General features: G+C 46.1%; 1 protein-coding gene across 1 annotated transcript in view; it reads left to right on the top strand.

Moving 5' to 3' along the window:
• LOC102986107 (two pore channel protein 2-like) overlaps positions 1-20,694 on the top strand; it is a 50,865-nt gene that overhangs the window by 11,853 nt on the left and 18,318 nt on the right. Inside the window, exons 5-9 of the mRNA XM_024129955.2 lie at positions 4,016-4,132; positions 4,462-4,580; positions 4,786-4,887; positions 6,348-6,474; positions 9,853-10,054. Coding sequence (XP_023985723.1) covers positions 4,016-4,132; positions 4,462-4,580; positions 4,786-4,887; positions 6,348-6,474; positions 9,853-10,054 — 667 coding nt within the window. The remainder of the gene's footprint in view (positions 1-4,015; positions 4,133-4,461; positions 4,581-4,785; positions 4,888-6,347; positions 6,475-9,852; positions 10,055-20,694) is intronic.

Raw genomic sequence — 20,694 nt, 5'->3', positions numbered from 1 at the left:
CAGTGAGAAGCCCATGCACCGCAACAAAGAGTAGCCCCTGCTCACCGCAACTAGACAAAGCTCGCGCACGGCAACAAAGACCCAACACAGCCAAAAATAAATAAATTAAATAAATAAATTTTTTAAAAAAAGAAATAATGACAATGTACAGCAAACACCATCAGCACAACTGCCAGCAGATCACAATGACTGAAGCACAAATTGGGCAAAATATGACAGCGTGACTATTTAACACATCAAGAGCACTTCCAAATTAAAGAAAAAAGAGACAGAAAGTGCAATAAAAAAGTCTCAAAATCGGTGAAAACATCTCATAAAAGAAGAAATAAATAATAGCAGATATGAAAAAATGTTTAACTTTAAGAACTACATATGAAGGCAGCAATAAAATATCATGTGTTTGCCTAGAAAACAGTGTTAGCAAGATTGAAAACAGAACCCGTCACACTCTACTCGAGGGAGGAATAAGCTGTCTTTCTGGAAGGCTGGTTGGCAGTTCTTTTCGAAAAGCCTTAGGTGTGCATGTGTTTGCTCCCAGATTTCCAATCCTGGGACTTGGTCTTTAGGAAAAAAGGATGTGTTCAAAGATTTAGCCACAAGATTGGTCATGGCTGAGTTGCTCATAGTATTGAAAAATTGGAAACAACTGGATTTCCTGACAATAGGAAATAAATAAAACACGGTACATCCACATCCGTTAAAATGGCCTTAAATGCACTTACATGTCTGTTCTCAAGGAGAGATGCTTATGGTCCCTTAAGCCAAAAGAGCAGGTTACAATACAGTTGGAGCACATCTTTGTTAAAAGAAAACAGGAAGGAGTGTTAGAGATCCATAGAAAAATCTGGAAGGACATATGCTAAGACGTTATGCCAAATGAGGCAGGGTAATGTGCTCTGAAATGCTGCTGTGATGAGAGAGGGGCCCGGGCAGTGATTAGCTGAGGGTACTTTATAATTAGCATCTCAGCACAGCAGGCAGCCTGCCCGAACCACAGTTCTTCCCGGTTAAGCCCCCTCAGAGTCCTCGTCTCTGCTCTTTCTACTTGATGTTCTTTCCCTGGAGGGCCATCCATTCTCAGAGCTTCCACGAACAGTGGGTGGGTAGGGGTCCCCAGGCTGTAGCTGATACTGGTTTCCCCTGTGAGTTTCTTCACTCTGTGGCCGCCTGCTTGTTGTTTCCCCATCAGTGTTTCAACTCAACTCAAAGGGACCAAACCCACCCTTTTCATCCCACGACTCCCATAGCTGTTTTTCATCGGTCTGTGGTGCTTTCTCTCCCACCACTCCAAGTCCTCCTTGTCAAGATTCCCTCCGTTCTCTCTCATACCCGTCCTCCCCAAACCCCCTCAGGATGCCTCTTGCACCGTTTCCCCCTCTCCCCACTGGGACCATTGCCGCGGTCTGATGTGGCCGCTCGTTCTCTCTCTGCTGCATGCCATTCTGTTCCCACCGTGTGGTCCGGAGCCCTGTCTCCCCTTTCGGGAACTGCCATACTCACCTCAACCTCAGATCCCTGATACATGCATTTGAGATGCCACTGCTGGGTTATTTCTCAGAAGCACACCTCAGATCACGACCCTCCCTTGCTCAAAAAAACTCTGTGAGCCCCACAGACTGTTGAGCCCTCCGACCCACCCATCCTGCAAACGTGCCTCACGCGGTCCCCTCCGCTCCAGCCGCCGGAGCCGCCTGCCACCCCACATGCTCTTCCTCCGTGTGCAGTGTCTCTTGGGCCTAGAATGCCCACTGTCGTTTCTCGCCCTTTCTCTATTTTTTTCGACTTCCCTTCACACGTCTGCTGAACGCCCAGAATACACAGGGTATCTGTCTGGTCTTATTTTTTAGAAATATCTTCACTTTCTATTATTAAAAAACGAATGCAAGAACACTCAATCTGGGACGAGGCCTGTGACCACAGCTTGGGTTCTGTCCGGAAAACAGTGTTACCTGACACAGGAAGGTGGAGGATGAGACGGGTGGGAAAACGGTAAAAAAAAAAAAAAAAAAAAAAAGTTCGGAGAGAGGTTATTTTTTGGAAGAAAGAGAAATCCAAACAATACAGAGTATATAAAATAGAAAAAGGCACCCCTGCTCTTCTTCCGGGAGAGCGGGTACCTCTTTTGTGGCCCTTTTTGCTACATGGCCCCCTCCTAGGACAGGGTCTGAGGTCCCTCCTCATCTCCTAGGACGCCCAGCGTACAACCTAAAATATGATGGGCTCACACGTGCTTTTCAAGCCCAAGTCCTAAGTCCGGTCAGCATGCTCCCTGCTTCAAATCGTTCAGCAAAGAGAAATCCAAACAATACAGAGTATATAAAATAGAAAAAGGCACCCCTGCTCTTCTTCCGGGAGAGCGGGTACCTCTTTTGTGGCCCTTTTTGCTACATGGCCCCCTCCTAGGACAGGGTCTGAGGTCCCTCCTCATCTCCTAGGACGCCCAGCGTACAACCTAAAATATGATGGGCTCACACGTGCTTTTCAAGCCCAAGTCCTAAGTCCGGTCAGCATGCTCCCTGCTTCAAATCGTTCAGCGGCTTCCCATATCCCATCAGAAAAAAGCCAAAGTCCTCGTCGTGGCTGAAGCTCTGTGTCCCTCCCCACCCCCATGTCTCCCTCCTCCCAGTGCTGCTTGGTTGCTCAGCCCCGTACGTCCTCAGCCCCTTGCCTCACCTAGGTTTTCTCCAGAGCAGGTCCCGCCACCTGCCAAAGAGCATACTTAACATCAGTGCTGCTCTTTCCCGCTGGAGGATGCACCCCTCGAGGGCAGGCGCTCTCTAGCTAGCCCTTTGCTCTCTCTCTGGAGCTAGAACAATACCCTGCACGTAAGAGGCGCTCCGTAAAGGTGTATGGAGTGAACTGGATGGGGAGACACGGTTGCCCCGTCCAGATCTGTCCTGCATCAGTTACCGGGGGAGGTGTCTCACTCCTTTGCCTCCATCACCCTTATTTGAAAGACTTTCTGGATTCCCCAGGCCCTGGGAATAAGACTTAGCTTTTTAGCCTGGCCCTCAAAGCCACCTGCCCTCGGTCTGGGGTCTGGTCACTTCCTGCTCTCCTCTGCCCCCACCCCCAGGACCCTCTGCTTCCTGAGAGTCCCTTTACTGTCTGCCTGCCACGGCTCTTGACTTCTCTGAGTTTTATCCTTTTAAAGTTTTTTCTTTGCTTTAAGATTACGTCAGGGACTGCCTTCTCTGGGAAGCCTCCTCAGATACCATAACCCTTGGTGATCTGTCCATCCACGCTGCCCTGGGACAGTCACCCTGGTTCCCTCCAGTGAGTACACAGTGCAGCAGCCAGCACCAGGGTCTTTCTGCATCTCTGTCCTTTCTCTCCCCTGCGTTGGCTCTCTCTCGATCCTCTATGCCTTGCCACCAAAGGGACTGAGCTAACACTTTGGATGACGGTAGATTATTCTTTTTTAACTTATATTTTTCTAAACTGCACTGGGTCCTTCTTCTTTTCCTGTCTTCAGGATCACAAACTGACCTTAATAAGGAATGATAAAAGTTTTCTGTAGTCTAGATCTTTCTACCCCATTGCTAGGCTAGAAAACCTGTCTCATATGCAGAATTGAAGAGAAGTTAAAGTCAAGTACGATATAGTGTGGGTGCATGTAGGTAACCATGTGTGGGTAACCACTGGGGCTCTGATGCCAGACTACCTGGGTTCCAGTCCCAGGTCTGCCCCCTGTATTGGCTGTGTGACCAGGGCCACGTGATCTCCCTCACTGTGCCTCAAGCATTTCCATCCAGAAACGGTGCCCACTTTAGGGGTGTGGTGAGATAAACGGAATAATCTATGGAAAGCTTATTAGAGGACATGGCACATAGTAAAGTCTCAAACGACAGCTGCTATTAATGTTCTATTATGAAACCAGATTCTGCTGTCTGTGAAACGTGCCTTTTTCCATGACGTATTGTGACCCTCCTTCTGGGTCAGTGAACATGCATCCACATGGTCACTTCCTCTGTCCTCTGGCAGTACCAACACCTCTGTCCCGTGTCTCTCACAGCTGACCTTGATTGATCTGATTACCTATGGGTCCCTGGAGGCTGTTAACATCCACGGAGTTCGATGGTCAAGGGCCTTGAGACCAGTCTTCCTAATTAATTTCCCTGAAAGTCGTCAGGTAAGGATATGCTTTAGGATACAAAAGGGCGTGTTTTTTTAAACTTATTTTTTACTGAAGTATAGTTGAATTACAATGTTGTGTTAATTACTGCTGCACAGCAAAGCGACTCAGTTATACACACACACACATAAATATATACATTCTTTTTCATATTCTTTTCCATTATGGTTTATCCCAGGATATTGAATATAGTTCCCCGTGCTATACAGTAGGACCTTGTGGTTTATCCATTCTCGATATACCAGTTTGCTAGGGGGGGTGTGGTTTTTGTTTTTGCAGAAAATTAGCTGATTCCCCGTAAACGAAATGAAATGTTGTCTTCACAGATCCGAAGGGCTTTTCGAAGCATCCGGAACACTCTGCCTGATATCCTCTACGTCTTCCTCTTGTTCATCTTCAGCGTGTTGATGTTCTCCCTCATGGCCTTGAAGCTTTTCGGGGATAGGTGAGCAGGCTGCTCTGGAAGTTTCTGCCTGAGAATTCTCCCACGTTTGAGTTCAGCCTGCTCATGGCAGAATCGGTCACTAGATGCTATCTTCCTCGTTCAGGCACTCCAGAAGGGTTCTCGAAAGGGGAAAAGTGTGTCGGAAACCGCAGCTTCATTTATGTCTGTGGGTTTTCTTCACTCTGTGTTGCTGGTTCCTTTTTAGGGGTCTCAAAACAGTGGAAGGATTGCCCTACTTCACCAACATCCTGGACATAGCGTTTGAGCTCTACGTGCTGGTCACCACCGCCAACAGCCCCGATGTCATGTACGTGAGTCCCCAATTCATGTTCACGGACATCCGTTACCATAACAGAATTCACTTTCTTAAAAGCAGCTGTAAGGGAAAAAAAAGTGATTTTCTGTTTATTCATATTCATTGTAAAATGTTTGTATACTATTTTTTTTTCTTTTTTTTTTTGGCCACACGGTGCAGCATGCAGGATCTTAGTTCCCTGACCAGGGATCGAACCCATGACCCCTGCAGTGGAAGCACGGAGTCTTAACCACTGGACCGCCAGGGAAGTCCCTTGTAACGTTTTTGAAGAGTGCAAAGTGTTGGCACTAACGATAGCCTACCCACTCTATTGAAAACTAAACTTAGATGAATGTTTTAAAAAATGAAAGCAACAGGAGACATCTCTGGAGATAAAACTTAAATATTTGAACCCAGTTTCTATTCTGGAATCTTCTTTGAGTCTTGAGTTGAAACGCCTAAGCCATTTTTGTAAAGGAATCATGGCTTGTTCTCCTAAGCATTGAGGTGGTTTTCTGGCTAAATGAAACAGGAGAGAAAATTCTCCACGCATGTGGACATTATTTAGGAGAAAAACATTACGTTTTTTTTCCCCCCTAATGTCCTGTATATTATGGATTTGCCTTGTTCATGGAGGTAAGATTATTTACCAGTGCTACCCTGAGTAGATAGCTCTTGGGGTTTTAGAGAGTAGATAGAATTCTAACTGCAAACGTCAACCCCATCTCCTCCCATACTGCACTGCGGGAGAGGGGCGGGCTTTCTGTTGTCTAGTTGTGTGTGGGATCATCACATCAACTTGTTCTGGGTTCCTGCTCATTCTTGGGCCCGGCTCTGGCAAAAAGTGAGCAAGGTGAAGTTCCTGGCCCTCCTTGTGTTTTCTTGGATCTCTCCCTCAAACCTTAGGCTGCCCCCCTCAACATCCCCTCCTGCACAAAAAAATCCAGTTTCCATTAAAGGTGGCGTGAACATGCATCCCGATTTATGCCTTTTGTCCCGGCACCATTATTAATGGTACGCCTTTCATTCTCATTGTCCCAATGTGGACAGACAATTATCTGCTCCCCAGCAAGGCAGTCTGGGGTCCCTGAAGAGCCTTGAGTATAACTCCAAGCCATAGTTCAGATTCTTTTTTGTAATTCTGGGCAAGTGGCTCTCCTTCTGGGCTTTGATTTTCTCATTGTGAAGGAAGGGATGGGGGGGATCTCCAAGGTCCTGCCTGCTTTGAAAGTTGGCACCTCTCTAAGGCAATAAGAATTTCAGAAGGCAGTCTGGAGCGAGCTCTTTAGCACTGACGATGGTTATGGCTTTGAGGCCCCATAGCACAGTCTGGGGGAGAGTTAGAGTGACAGAATGTTTTCCTGTGCCTCGAGCATGTGGATTGTCCATGTGGGATGTCACCTACGGTCAGCCTTCTATGCGCTGTGGACCCAGGACACGGGAAACCATGAAAGATAATTATTTCCTTCTAGGATGCCCGCCTATGAGTTCAATTGGTGGTATTCTCTGTACTTTATAACTTACATCATCATCAACACCTACATCTTCATGTCCGTCTTTCTGGCCGTTGTCTACAACAATTATAGGAAGCACTTAAAGGTAACATGCATGATCCGGGGGTCAGGGTGCCTGGCTGGGTGCAGTAGCAGGGAGGCTGGCAAATGCATTTGCTAAATATTTGAATGTGTCCATTTACCTTTTGCTTTGGTGAATCTGAAGGCTCGTTTGGTGCCTTGCTCTCCTCCGCTGGGCCAGGAGGTTCTTTGCCAGTCTGCAATGGGTCTGACGGTGTGTCCCAGCCTCACGTGCAGGAGGAGGTCCTGGCTTTGCTCCTCACTTTTTTTTTTTTTCAATTTTTACTGGAGTATAGTTGATTTACAACTTTGTGTTACTTTCTGCTGTACAGCAAAGTGAATCAGTTATACATATACATATATCCACTCTTTTTTAGCTTCTTTTCCCGTGTAGGTCATTATAGAGTATTGAGTAGAGTTCCCTGTGCTCTACAGTAGGTTCTTATTAGTTATCTATTCTATATATAGTAGTGTGTATATGTCAATCCCAATCTCCCAATTTATCCCTTCCCCTCTTCCCCCCACTAACCATAAGATTATTTTCTACGTCTGTAACTTTATTTCTGTTTTATAAATAAGTTCATTTGTACCATTTTTTAACATTCCACAGATAAGTGATATCATACAATATTTGTCCTGCTCTGTCTGACTTACTTCACTCAGTAGGACAATCTCTAGATCCATCCATGTTGCTGCAAATGGCATTATTTAGTTCTTTTTTATGGCCGAGTAACATTCCATTGTATATATGGACCACATCTTCTTTATCCATTCCTCCTCACTCTTAATGCATCTAATAGTTCATGGCTCCTGGAAATATTTTGTGTATCTTTGGGGTTGGGGATATTCTCCAAGCTCCTTTCCCCACCTGTAACAGAAGCAAAAATACCTTAAAGCCAATAGTTTCTGCCCTGGTGCCTTCTTGTTTGATTGATGTCTGGAGAATTCCTGGAGGTGTAGCATGGGCAGAGGCTTCTGAGCGCTTGGGGCACAGCGTGTTTTATTTCTGGAAACTGCCAGGATACCTGGGTCATCTCACCTGCGGGCCCCACTGTCACCCACCTGAGCACGCCTCTCATTGGCTGTTTTCTAGGACTGTAAAACTAATTGCACAGAGAAACATTTCATCCAAGGGTCATTTTCTTTGAGGGAAGACATAGCCTTTTTTATTAGATCCTTTTGGTTCTGTTATGAATTTTTCTTTGCTTAGGGATGTTCCCACCAGGGGGCAAGTAGAAAGTTGGGGAGAACTTAAGTGTTCGCAGCTAAGGAGAAGCAGGTGGTGGGCTGAGTCTGAGGTTCGGCCAACCTCCCTTTGAAGGTGTCTGGCCTGTCCAGGCTCTGAGAAGTCTGTGCATTGTGGGCACCTCAGCTGCTCCCGACCCCAAGGCCAGGCCTCCCGGTGACCCTCCTCCTCTGACTTCCTCCTTCTGAGCAGAAAGAGGCATTCCCAGAGGGTCTGGTGCGCTGGACAGAACTGTGGCTCCCCCTCCCCCAAGAAGTGTTTCTTTTAGTTAACACTTTTCGAAAATTAATCTTCTGCCACATGGATCAGTCAGCAAGTGTATCTTAAATGTGGTTTTTGTGCCCAGCACCAAAGTTCTGAGGAGCCAAAGGCGATGAAGACACAGCTGTACCATTAAGAATGTAAGGTCTGGGCTTCCCTGGTGGCGCAGTGGTTGAGAGTCCGCCTGCCAATGCAGGGGACGTGGGTTCGTGCCCTGGTCCGGGAAGATCCCACATGCCGCGGAGCGTCTGGGCCTGTGAGCCGTGGCCGCTGAGCCTGCGCATCCGGAGCCTGTGCTCCGCAAAGGGAGAGGCCACAGTCGCAAAAAAAAAAAAAAAAAAAAAAGTAAGGTCTACAAACATCAAATGCTGGAGGGTATGGAGAAAAGGGAGCCCTCCTACATTGCTGCTGGGAGTATAAACTGGTGCAGCCACTATGGAGAACAGTATGGAGGTTCCTCAAAAAACTAAAAATAGAGTTACCATATGACCCAACTAATCCCTCTCCTGGGCATATACCCAGAGAAAACTCTAATTCCAAAGGACACATGTACCCCATGATCATAGCAGCACTATTCACAATAGCCAAGACATGGAAGCCACCTAAAGGTCCATCAACAGATGAATGGGTAAAGACGATGTGGTACATATGTACAATGGAATACCACTCAGCCATAAAAGAGAATGAAATAATGCCATTTTAGCAACATGGATGGACCTAGAGATGATCATACTAAGTGAAGTAAGCCAGACAGAGAAAGACAGATATCATATGATATCACTTATATGTGGAATCTAAAATGTGATACAAATGAACTTATTTACAAAACAGAAACAGACTCTCAGACATAGAAAACAAACTTATGATTACTGAAGGGGAAAGGGGGATAGGGATAAATTAGGAGTTTGGGATTGGCAGATGCAAACTACTATGTATAAAATAGATAAACGACAAGGTCCTACTGTATGGCACAGAGGGCTTTATTAAATATCTTGTAATAAACTATAATGGAAAAGAATATATATATATATGTAAAACTGAATCACTTTGCTGTACACCTGAGACTAGCACAACATTGTAAGTCAACTGTACTTCAATTTAAAAAAAAGAATTTAAGGTCTAGCCATGTAATCAGCTTACAGGGAGCAGTAGGGGTGGGCATCGAAGTGGCCGATTGTAACATGAGTGGGGTTCTCCTTGTCTGGAAGATTCCGTGTGCACAGTCGAGCCAGATGGCAGCTCCTGGCAAACCCTCGCTGACCCTCCTGCCCTGGACCTTCTGACCACTTCTAGCCTAGTTTCACTTCCCTGCCTTTCTTCCCCGTCCACTTCTCTTTCTTGATTGACTTAATGGTAGATCTGTCTTCTCCCTCTCCTGCGTCTCCCCCTCTCTCAGCAGCTAACCTGATTTCCTTCCTTTCTGGAATCTCCCTTCCTCCTGGGCAGAGCGGAGTTTGGACCTGTCTGCCTCCTGCTACTCTGTTTCTCACCACGCAGGTTATCCTTCCTGGGTTCCCTCATTTGCACTTGGTAAGCTGAGTTCTGTTTCTGCAGCTGGGGGTTAGCTACCCATCCCTGGAGCCGGGGAGGGATTTGGTACCTTGCGAATTAGCAGAACCATTGGTGACTTCACTTTGCAGTTCCTCCTGTAGCGTGAATTCCTGAGTTGCTCTTACAAGATAGGCTGTTGTAAACCCAGAGGCGGGGGCTTTTAGGAGTCTTTGTCGGGCTTGGTGAGGCCTTCACACTTGGGTATCTCCTGCTCATCCAGAAAAATGCACATGGTCCCCAGGACACACTCAGATGAACTCTTCCATTGCCTTGAAATGTTTAAGGTGGAAAATCAAGACTTTCTTGAATCTTCCTCTTAAAAAAACACGCTTCTGTTTTTTCAAGAATGAGATTCGCACACTGGCATACCTGAAGCGTCACAAAATGATAGCGGCTTTCAACATTCTGAAAGTCAAGGTGGGCACGGAGTTTGTGGTGAAGGAGGCCCAGTGGAGGCAGCTGGCCAAGATCGTGGCACCAGACATCAGCAGTTCCCACCTGGAGCTCCTTTTGAGGATCTCCGACGAGGGACAGAAGGGTTATGTGGGTAAGAAGCCTTGGCCGCTGAAGTTCCTCTTCCCCGTGCATCAAAAAGTGGGGTGGGGGGGCTCCTAAAAGTGATGGGATGTCTGTTCATTTTCTTAAGTTTGCAGCTGAGGATGCATATTGGCATTTCCCGCTGGCAGTGTCTCAGTGGAATTAGGTTCCTGACGCTGTGTTCTGACAGGGGTGTCGTGGTGTGTGGTGTCAGCATGTGATGAGCCTTCCAGAAGCCCTTCACCTTGTAACGCGGTCATTCCCCTCCCAGGATTCTGCTTTAGGGAGCTCATCTAAAATATGGAAAAGGGCTGTATAAATAAACGTCTAAATTGCGTTTAGCGTTTGAAAAGTTGAAAGTCACCTAAATATTCATGTATTAGTGGTTGATAGTTATTATCAATAATGTTTAATATTGGTAGCATGCTTGCCATGCATGAGACACTGTCATGATCGTTGTGTGTATGTGATCTTCCCCAGACTCACCGAGGTGGAGGTCTTGTTATCCTCATTTGTCAATATGGAAACTCAGACTCAAAGAGATTTGGTCGGTTGCCCAGAGCCACACAGCTGCAGCGTGGTACAGGCCATCTGACGCCAAGGCCCCTGCTTTTTATCATTACTCTAAGCTGCCCCAAATTCTGAGGGTCACTTAACGGGAAATTTCGGTGACAATTAAAAATGACTGTGAAGATGAGGTAACAGTGGGGAAAGATGTGAGATGACTAAAATACACCCCAAACTGTAGGATACACACATTTCTCTAGTTGCAAGAAAAGTCTAGGTGGAAACACACCCAGATGCCCAGATGGAGTGGGAGGTCTGATAGAATGTAAATTTACGTGAGACAAGGACTCTCAAACTAGTCCAGCAGAGCCGTGGGCTGTTTAGGACTCGGTGCCTGTGTGGGAAGAAGGAAATGACAGTGATTCTCTGGAACTTACGTGAGTGTCCAGGGAAAAGAGAACTGTGTGGCAAGACACTGTTAAATGGGTGATGCCAACATCTTCCAATGAGGGTTTTGGATCCAGGATGGAAGGTCAGCAGGGTTCAACAGGCACCTTCCGTTGAGCCCTGGGCATGTCCCTTCAGCCACCCAGCTCGATGGCTCAGTAGCTAGGCTTCTCAGACCCTGAAGAGATGGCTCTGGTGCCCCCGTTAGGGATTGGCGGTGATGCACTGTGAGATCCTCATGTCAGGGGTTAGGGTTCTGCTAACGGTGGGGGAAGGGCGGCTGGGCAACCCTTGAGCACCGTGCTTCCCAAGCTCTTTGGGAAGTGCAGTGAAGCTTTTAAATCGCTAGCCTGTCATGCAGCTGTATACTTGGGTAAAATACGACAAAAATGAACAACTACAAAAATGAAATTTAAAAAACATGTAAAACGCAAGTCCCAAGTTTTCACTATTAGAGTCAACAGACATGAAACGATCCTGTCAATTGTTCTATAAGTTTCTAAATTTTCAGAGCTGATCTCATGGGGGTGAGGGGGGGGAACATGAGGACAGGACGAGCCGTGGCCCAGCGACCACACTCCTCCTCCAGGGAGGAGCTCTGCTCTAGGACTTGGAGGAGAGGTCGGGACCTGGGCCCCCTTGGATCTCCCACTCCAAAAACTGGGGTGGGACGGTGGCCCATGTCAGTCCAGGATTCCTAGACCTCAGCCCCTCTGTTTTTGAGAATTCTCTTTTGATCATTTAATACCTCTGCTGCTTCTAGAGAATTGAGACTCTGAAGGTGTTGATGAAGCTTTAGGGCTTTATAAACTGTCTCTGCGATTCCTCCTGTAGCGTGAATTTCTGGGTTGCTCTTTCAAGGTGAGCTGTTGCAAACCAGGAGCGGGGGCTTTTAGGAGTCTTTGTCGGGCTCGGTGAGGCCTTCACACTTGGGTATCTCCTTCTCATCCAGAAAAGATACACATGGTCCCCAGGACACACTCAGATGAGCAGTGTTTCTTTGTTTATAAGGTCAGTCTAACTATTGACACTTGGGTGTCATGAAGAACAAACATATTAACACATGGGGACATAGCATCTTAATTTCTTTGGAAACTTCTTTGGTAATTTCCTTATGTCTTTAGGTAAATGCAAGTTATTGACTATTTATCTCAATATGCATTAGGCCAATGCCCCGAACTCAATTAGTAATTTTAGAAAATATGTTTAAGAGATCACGGGTAGTTAATTCCCTGTTGACACCAAGGATTTATCAGAGAAGCGTGAAACTCTGGACACGGTATCCATATAGTTTAAGAGAGTTACCCTATAGGGCCTTGTGGTTTACAATATCATGTGATTTACACAAGCCAGTTGATAAAGATTCGAGTTTTTAAATCACAGCACAGTTTAATCATGCCGCTTGGTTCTGGCCTATGTTTAGGTTTAAAGACACCTAAATGTTAGCTGAGATCATGATACCAATTGACCCATAAGATAAAGGGGAGGAATGTTAGAAGTTCCAACCATTTTAGCCTCTTCAGAAAACAAAGTTTGCATGAACTAAAACTCCATATTTGCACTTTGTATTTACATTGGATAAAATCAGGAAAAAGATGCAAAGCCACATTTTAAACCTTAAATCACAAAACAGTTTATTAGTTTTCCTTTTCTGGGAGCATTAAATACATTTGAATTCAAATTTTAAATTATTTTAATTTGATTTATAAAGTAATTTTAGAACATTTTAATTTTTGGTCAAAAGTCCGTAGATTTCAAGTGTGTAACCAGATCTTTAAAATGTGTCCTTTTTACCAAAAAAAAGAAGAAAGCTTGTTTTTTCCCCCTAATGGCCTTTTTACAACTACTAACTGATGGTCTATTGTTAATTTGCATATCTTAAAAAATTTTTTTTAAATTAGGTAGAGACACTAAGAACATTAAATGAAGTTAGAATTCCCTGGTTCCCATCTGATTTTCTTAAGAAATTAGAGTATAGAAATACTGTTTAAATGAATATTTTGTTGTTTTACACATTTTATACTTGTGGGGGCCAGACTTTATAAACTGATTTGTTAGTTCAAGTTTTTATCTGGAAGGCACCTGTGTCAAGGAGAAAATCATTTTAAGACCTAGTTTCTTTAGCATTTTATTTTATTTTTTTATTTTTTTTGCGGTACGCGGGCCTCTCACTGTTGTGGCCTCTCCCGTTGCGGAGCACAGGCTCCGGACGCACAGGCTCAGCGGCCATGGCTCACGGGCCCAGCCGCTCCGCGGCATGTGGGATCCTCCCGGACCGGGGCACGAACCCGTGTCCCCTGCAACGGCAGGCGGACTCTCAACCACTGCGCCACCAGGGAAGCCCTCTTCAGCATTTTAATACGTTTGTGCAATCCGAGAGTTTGTCAGAGACTTTGTTAAAAGAAAAAAGGTGATCATTAAGCTTGAAATTCCTTTTTTGCTCCACCCTAGTGAGTCTTTTTGTTTGTTATGTTTGTTTGGTTTATCTATTTATTTTTTTTTTAGGTGATAGCACATTTAAAGCATAAAGAATTTTTCCTTGATTTCTTAACTCTGGGAGGACCTTTAAGTCTCCATTCAGAATATAAGGAATGCATAGTGTTCACTTTAAAACAATTCATTTAACAATTCATTGAGAAATCGTTGCTTGTATTAGTTTACTTGGGCTGCCATAACAAAGTCTCACGCGCTGGGGGGCTTAGACAACAGAAATCTATTTTCTCACAATTCTGGAGGCAGGAAGTGCAGGATCAAGGTGTTGTCTGGCAGGCCTGTGTCCTTGGCTCCTAAATGATCGTCTTCTGTGTCTTCACACCATCTTCCTTCCTTGCGTGTCTGTGTGCAAATCTCCTCTTCTTATGAGGGCACCAGTCATACAGGATTAGGGCCCACCTAATGACCTCCTTTTAGTCTAATTACCTCTTCAGAGGCTCCATCTCTAAAATACAGGCACACTTAGAGGTGCTGGGAGTTAAGCCTTCAACATATGAAATTTCAGGGAACACAGGCCAGCCCATAACTCCTGTTTTAGGGGTTCTGTCCTCAGACTGTTGCCTTCTCTAGAGCTTTCTTCTATGGTTTACCGTCCCCCACGCCCCAATACTACTCATCTTCGAAAGTCATATTTATATTATTAGTTTATCAAAATCTCAAACTTGAACATTTACGCCGAATGCACAGAACCGCCGTGGTTCTGGTTCAGCTGCTGCCCTTTTGCCTTCACACGATGCCACTCCACCTGGTCTGAGGCTGCAAAGCCGCAGCAGGACGACAGTGACAAACCTCACCTGTGCAATACCCTTACTTTCTAATGCCCTGGGGACATTCAGCCAAAGTAGCTCTTGACCTTCTGAGCAGGTGAGAGGGGGCGAAGGAGGTCAGCACATGCCCTTGAGACACACCCATGACCTTGGCTGCCATTGGCTGGCTCGTGACTGGAGTCCACAGGTCTGGGTCCCCCGCCCTGAGCCCTGCTCAGTTTTGCCGCCTGGGTCGTGATCCTATTTGTTAATTAAATGAGCCCAGGACTCATCTAGTTTGAAACAAGGAATCCATCCGAGTCACAGATTTTATTAGCGCTCCACGGATGTGGCAAGAAAGCGCCCGTGAACTCATGGCTTAGCAGACTTCCCCAGTATTTTATCTTTTACAAAACAGCGAGGTCAATTTAAATACCGTTACCAGGGCAAACACATGTTTAGGGAAGACAGCTAATCAGATTTGCTGGCTTTTAGGGACCGCAGGTTATCTTTTTTAGGAGATAGCGGTCATTTCTGATGTCTGGGTGTCCAAAGACTCCTTTGTTTAACCAACACTTTCAGAGACAGTTTTAATAACAGAAAGCCAAACAGAATTTCATGCTTCACGACGGTCTCCCCTCAGTGCAGGCAGGGAGATCGCTAGTTCTGTGAACATGCTCGCTTTCCCCCTTGATCGGCAGTTATGGGCAGGTGTGGTTTCCAAGGCTAAGCACTGGGATTCTATTAATGCCAAAAGTGTTAGACTTAAATCTAGTGTTAAACTGAGAAACATGAAACTTACTGATGTGGAAAGAAAAGGGCTGCATAGAATTATTAACAAAGAATATGGAGAATAATATGTCTACAAGGGTTGGTACACAATGGTCCACAGGCTAAATATGGCCACTGCCTGTTTTTCTAAAGTTTTACTGGAACACAGCCATGCTTATTCATTTGTGTATTGCTTATGTCTGCTTTCATGCTATAATGGCAGAATTGAATAGTTAAAATGGAGACCATATTGTCCACAAAACCTAACTCTCTGGCCTTTTACATTAAAAGTTTGCTGACCCCTGATCTCCAACATAAAGTACCAGATGGGTACAAATTCCTTCTTGACACAAAATTACCATGCTTTTGATTTTCTTTGTCCTTTCTTGTTCTATAGAATCTTCTGGATTAAAAGATGTGAGCCCTGTGATAGTGATGGATTCTCCATTGGTTGAGGTTACTTGATGGCTGATGTTTTGGCTGGATTCTTGTCAGTAGGTCCCCTCAAACCCTATTTGTGGTTGTCACGTCAGTGTCTCCCTACTTTCTGATGGAGGAGCTCACGTAGCCCAGGTCCTGGATCCAAGTTATCACATCATCTAATTCTCTAAGGCTGCCCTTCCCCCTCAGCGGGTGCTACACGTCTTGGCTATTAAGACATGTCTATGCTTCTAACTCTAAAGACCCAGGAATTAAGATATTCTAAGACATATAAGAGTGTTTTTCATCCAACTTGATGGACTCATGTTCTTTCATGTTCTTAGGACCATCTGACTCTTCAGGAAAATAGCAACGTGAATGTTTAATATCACTCAGGGTTTTGGCTGATTCAGGCTCCTCACTCAGATGAGGGCACACTTCTGACGAGGCTGAGGCTTTCTCTTTGCCTGGGTGTCTGTTGATGGCAGTTCCCCATCATCTTTCTTTCATAAACCAGTATGGTGGCACCTGTAGAACCATGATTCATTGTTTACTTCTGAAAACTCGAAATGGAGACCTACTCATTTTCCAGGCCTCTAAATGAGAAGCATTCTAGGATTTGAAAACTCCACCCCAGGACTTCCCTGGTGGCGCAGTGGTTAAGAATCTGCCTGCCGATACACGGGTTCGATCCCTGGTCCGGGAAGATCCCACATGCCGCGGAGCAATTAAGCCCGTGCACCGCAACTACTGAGCCTGCGCTCTAGAGCCCGCGAGCCACAACTACTGAGCCCACGAGCCATAACTACTGAAGCCCGCACGCCTAGAGCCTGTGCTCTACGACGAGAGAAGCCACCGCAATAAGCCTGCGCACCGCAACGAAGCGTAGCCCCAGCTCTCTGCAACTAGAGAAAGCCCGCGCGCAGCAACGAAGACCCAAGGCAGCCAAAAATAAATAAATAAATAAATAAATAAACAACTCTGCCTTCAAAAAAAAAACTCCACCGCAGTCCTTAACAGCTGTCTCAGCTATACCTGATCTGTACCTGCAATTTATTACACAAATTTCTTTAGAGTTTGCAAAGCATTCAACTTGGTTTTCAAAGGAGCCGCAACACTCTATGTACAATCTGATTTCAGCCGTTCATGTGACTGATATTTCTTTAAGTTGTATGTAACAGGAGGTTCACGCATAAACAGATTTGAGAACCAGCCCAGTGGACTCGTGGTCAGCATCCTGGTGAGGGAGAGGCGCAGGGGGTGATGGAGAATAGCCTGCTGGCTCCGGGCATTCAGCAGGTCAAGAGCATCACCTCCGCAGTTGGGTGGGTCCAGGCTGGTCAAGAAAGTGCCCACTGTACTTTGGCCCGGGGTGATGGGCCAACTTGTTATGGAGGCTGTTGTTTTGAGTGAGTCCCTGAGAAGGGGCAGAGAGGGAGGGTAGGCAGAGAAGAACATAGGGGTTCAAGGGGAAGGGTATGGATTATGCCTACCTTGGAGGCTTCGGGAGAAGGAAGGGGAGGTTGGGTTGAGCCTGGAAAGGTAGGTCAGGCAGACGTTGAAAGCAGTGATGGCTGAGTGAGGAGGAAAGTGAGGTGGAAGGCAGGGAGTGAGGCAGTGGTGTCTGTGAACTAGCAAAGTCACATGCTTGGGTTGGCTGCCTTGGGCTGGCTCAGGGTCTGAGTAAGGACAAGCAGGAGGCTGTGCCACTCGCTGGCCCCTTGGCCTTGGGCCTTCATCCTTTGAGGCTTCATATCTTCGCCTGTGAAACGCAGATCCAAGAGTCTGTGCTGGCTTTGTTTCACCCGTTGAACCTTAGTGTCACAGCAGCCATGTATTTGGGGGTCCTTTTTTCATTGCAGACAAAAAGAACTTTCTACGCTTGGCTGACCTCCTCAACATCCAGGTGGTCACCATCAACATCAAGAGACACCCGCTGGAAGCCTGGATGCCTCGGGTATACCAGTCGTCCCCAAGCCTCTTGGTTCAGAGGGTGGTTCGGCACAGGCAAGTGAGACGGGGCCGGTTTTCTCCCAAATTGCTTTGAAAATAGTGGAATCTGTTAATGCTGTCTGGACTGAATGTGTTTCATCTCTGAAGCTATAAATCATCCCCTACTGCTTCTGGTTTCTTGGGAAGGCATGGAAAGGGTTCTGCTCTGTTTAACCTCAGCCAGAGGACAGGTTTCTAGATTATGCTTCCTTCTTGGGTGTTTTTTTTTTTAATGCTCAAGGGCCACAGACTGGCTGTGCTTTCTGAGCCAGGAAAGCTGACCACTCTCTGATTTCAGGAAGTTCCTGCCCCATCAGAGTCATTAGGAAGTTATTTTGACTCTGTAAAGTATCTGGGAAGAAGACATGAGTTAGAGTTACTGGAATGACCGTTAAGAATGCCAATTAATTCTTTTATTCCCAAGTAGATGGACTCCAGAAGAGTCCTTTATCCCAGTTGGAGAGTTTATTTTTACTATGTGTGGGCTGGGACACCCCTATCAGCAGAGGCTCCCCTCTTGCCTTCTTTGAATTTAAGGTTTCATAAAAGTGAATGGTTCGCTTGGGAGATTGGGATTGACATGTATACACTGATGTGTATTAAATGGATGACTAATAAGAACCTGCTGAATAAAAAAATAAATAAAATAAAATTCAAAAATTCAAAACAAAAAAAAAAGTGAATGGTACAGAAGTCCTTGAAAGTAGCCCAGCCTATGATGTAGGTAAATATCCCTTTTCGCGCCCATATTTTATATCTACGAAGGCCCTTTATGTAGAGGCTCCTTTCCATTCATCTCAACAGTGGACTCGTGGTCAGCATCCTGGTGAGGGAGAGGCGCAGGGGGTGATGGAGAATAGCCTGCTGGCTCCGGGCATTCAGCAGGTCAAGAGCATCACCTCCGCAGTTGGGTGGGTCCAGGCTGGTCAAGAAAGTGCCCACTGTACTTTGGCCCGGGGTGATGGGCCAACTTGTTATGGAGGCTGTTGTTTTGAGTGAGTCCCTGAGAAGGGGCAGAGAGGGAGGGTAGGCAGAGAAGAACATAGGGGTTCAAGGGGAAGGGTATGGATTATGCCTACCTTGGAGGCTTCGGGAGAAGGAAGGGGAGGTTGGGTTGAGCCTGGAAAGGTAGGTCAGGCAGACGTTGAAAGCAGTGATGGCTGAGTGAGGAGGAAAGTGAGGTGGAAGGCAGGGAGTGAGGCAGTGGTGTCTGTGAACTAGCAAAGTCACATGCTTGGGTTGGCTGCCTTGGGCTGGCTCAGGGTCTGAGTAAGGACAAGCAGGAGGCTGTGCTTGAAAGCAGTGATGGCTGAGTGAGGAGGAAAGTGAGGTGGAAGGCAGGGAGTGAGGCAGTGGTGTCTGTGAACTAGCAAAGTCACATGCTTGGGTTGGCTGCCTTGGGCTGGCTCAGGGTCTGAGTAAGGACAAGCAGGAGGCTGTGCCACTCACTGGCCCCTTGGCCTTGGGCCTTCATCCTTTGAGGCTTCATATCTTCACCTGTGAAACGCAGATCCAAGAGTCTGTGCTGGCTTTGTTTCACCCGTTGAACCTTAGTGTCACAGCAGCCATGTATTTGGGGGTCCTTTTTTCATTGCAGACAAAAAGAACTTTCTACGCTTGGCTGACCTCCTCAACATCCAGGTGGTCACCATCAACATCAAGAGACACCCGCTGGAAGCCTGGATGCCTCGGGTATACCAGTCGTCCCCAAGCCTCTTGGTTCAGAGGGTGGTTCGGCACAGGCAAGTGAGACGGGGCCGGTTTTCTCCCAAATTGCTTTGAAAATAGTGGAATCTGTTAATGCTGTCTGGACTGAATGTGTTTCATCTCTGAAGCTATAAATCATCCCCTACTGCTTCTGGTTTCTTGGGAAGGCATGGAAAGGGTTCTGCTCTGTTTAACCTCAGCCAGAGGACAGGTTTCTAGATTATGCTTCCTTCTTGGGTGTTTTTTTTTTTAATGCTCAAGGGCCACAGACTGGCTGTGCTTTCTGAGCCAGGAAAGCTGACCACTCTCTGATTTCAGGAAGTTCCTGCCCCATCAGAGTCATTAGGAAGTTATTTTGACTCTGTAAAGTATCTGGGAAGAAGACATGAGTTAGAGTTACTGGAATGACCGTTAAGAATGCCAATTAATTCTTTTATTCCCAAGTAGATGGACTCCAGAAGAGTCCTTTATCCCAGTTGGAGAGTTTATTTTTACTATGTGTGGGCTGGGACACCCCTATCAGCAGAGGCTCCCCTCTTGCCTTCTTTGAATTTAAGGTTTCATAAAAGTGAATGGTTCGCTTGGGAGATTGGGATTGACATGTATACACTGATGTGTATTAAATGGATGACTAATAAGAACCTGCTGAATAAAAAAATAAATAAAATAAAATTCAAAAATTCAAAACAAAAAAAAAAGTGAATGGTACAGAAGTCCTTGAAAGTAGCCCAGCCTATGATGTAGGTAAATATCCCTTTTCGCGCCCATATTTTATATCTACGAAGGCCCTTTATGTAGAGGCTCCTTTCCATTCATCTCAACATTGAACTACTGATGTGTTTCACACAGTGGATGTTTGTGTGTCCACAAGTGGCATCCAGGGCTGGGACCTAGAGTCTGCAGCTTCCCCAGGACGATAGGGTAGGAGCCCCCGCTCCCCCGCTTCCCATGGCCACGCCCAGGGTTCACCCAGGATTCTCTGGAGCACAGGGCACAGATGCCTGTGAGGGGCAGCCTGCTCTGTAATTGAAAAGTTGAGTCAGAGCCCAAGTGTCATATTTTTTTCACCCTTTTTCACCCCAGACTTGGTGAGAAAGTGGGGCACGTCAGTCCCCTGGAAGACTTGTGTGCAATAGGAGTAAAGAGTTTTTCAGAAGCTTTCTGAGTTAAGGATGTTAATTTTCCAGGGTCAAGAAGTCAAGGTGTAATGGTCCTGGGCTAAGCCCTAAACCTTCTCCTTGCCCCCTGATTCTACCCAGCCTTTCATCTGGTCCAGGTACTGTGCCCAAAAGGCGAACCTGGGAAAACTAAGCCTCTGTACTTCCCCCTCACTCTGTCTTCATTTTCTCCTTGGTGGGAAAGGCTATACCAGTGTACCAGTGTCAGTGAGAGGCAGGTGAATTTCAGAGCCCTGACCATGGTGGAACCTTTCCTTCCATGATGAGTGAGTGTGTGTCTGTGTGTGTTGGCGGGATGGGGGGTGGTGAGTATCTCACATTCATCACACTGACAGGAAACACAGTAGTTCCTGTAGGCCTCTGAACCTGCTTTTTTTTTTTTTTTTTTT

The sequence above is a fragment of the Physeter macrocephalus genome, chromosome 12 (genome assembly GCF_002837175.3).
Source record: "Physeter macrocephalus isolate SW-GA chromosome 12, ASM283717v5, whole genome shotgun sequence".
Lineage (NCBI taxonomy): Eukaryota > Metazoa > Chordata > Mammalia > Artiodactyla > Physeteridae > Physeter > Physeter macrocephalus.
Note: the sequence above shows the minus strand (reverse complement) of the source record. Positions and strands in the feature narration are given on the sequence as shown.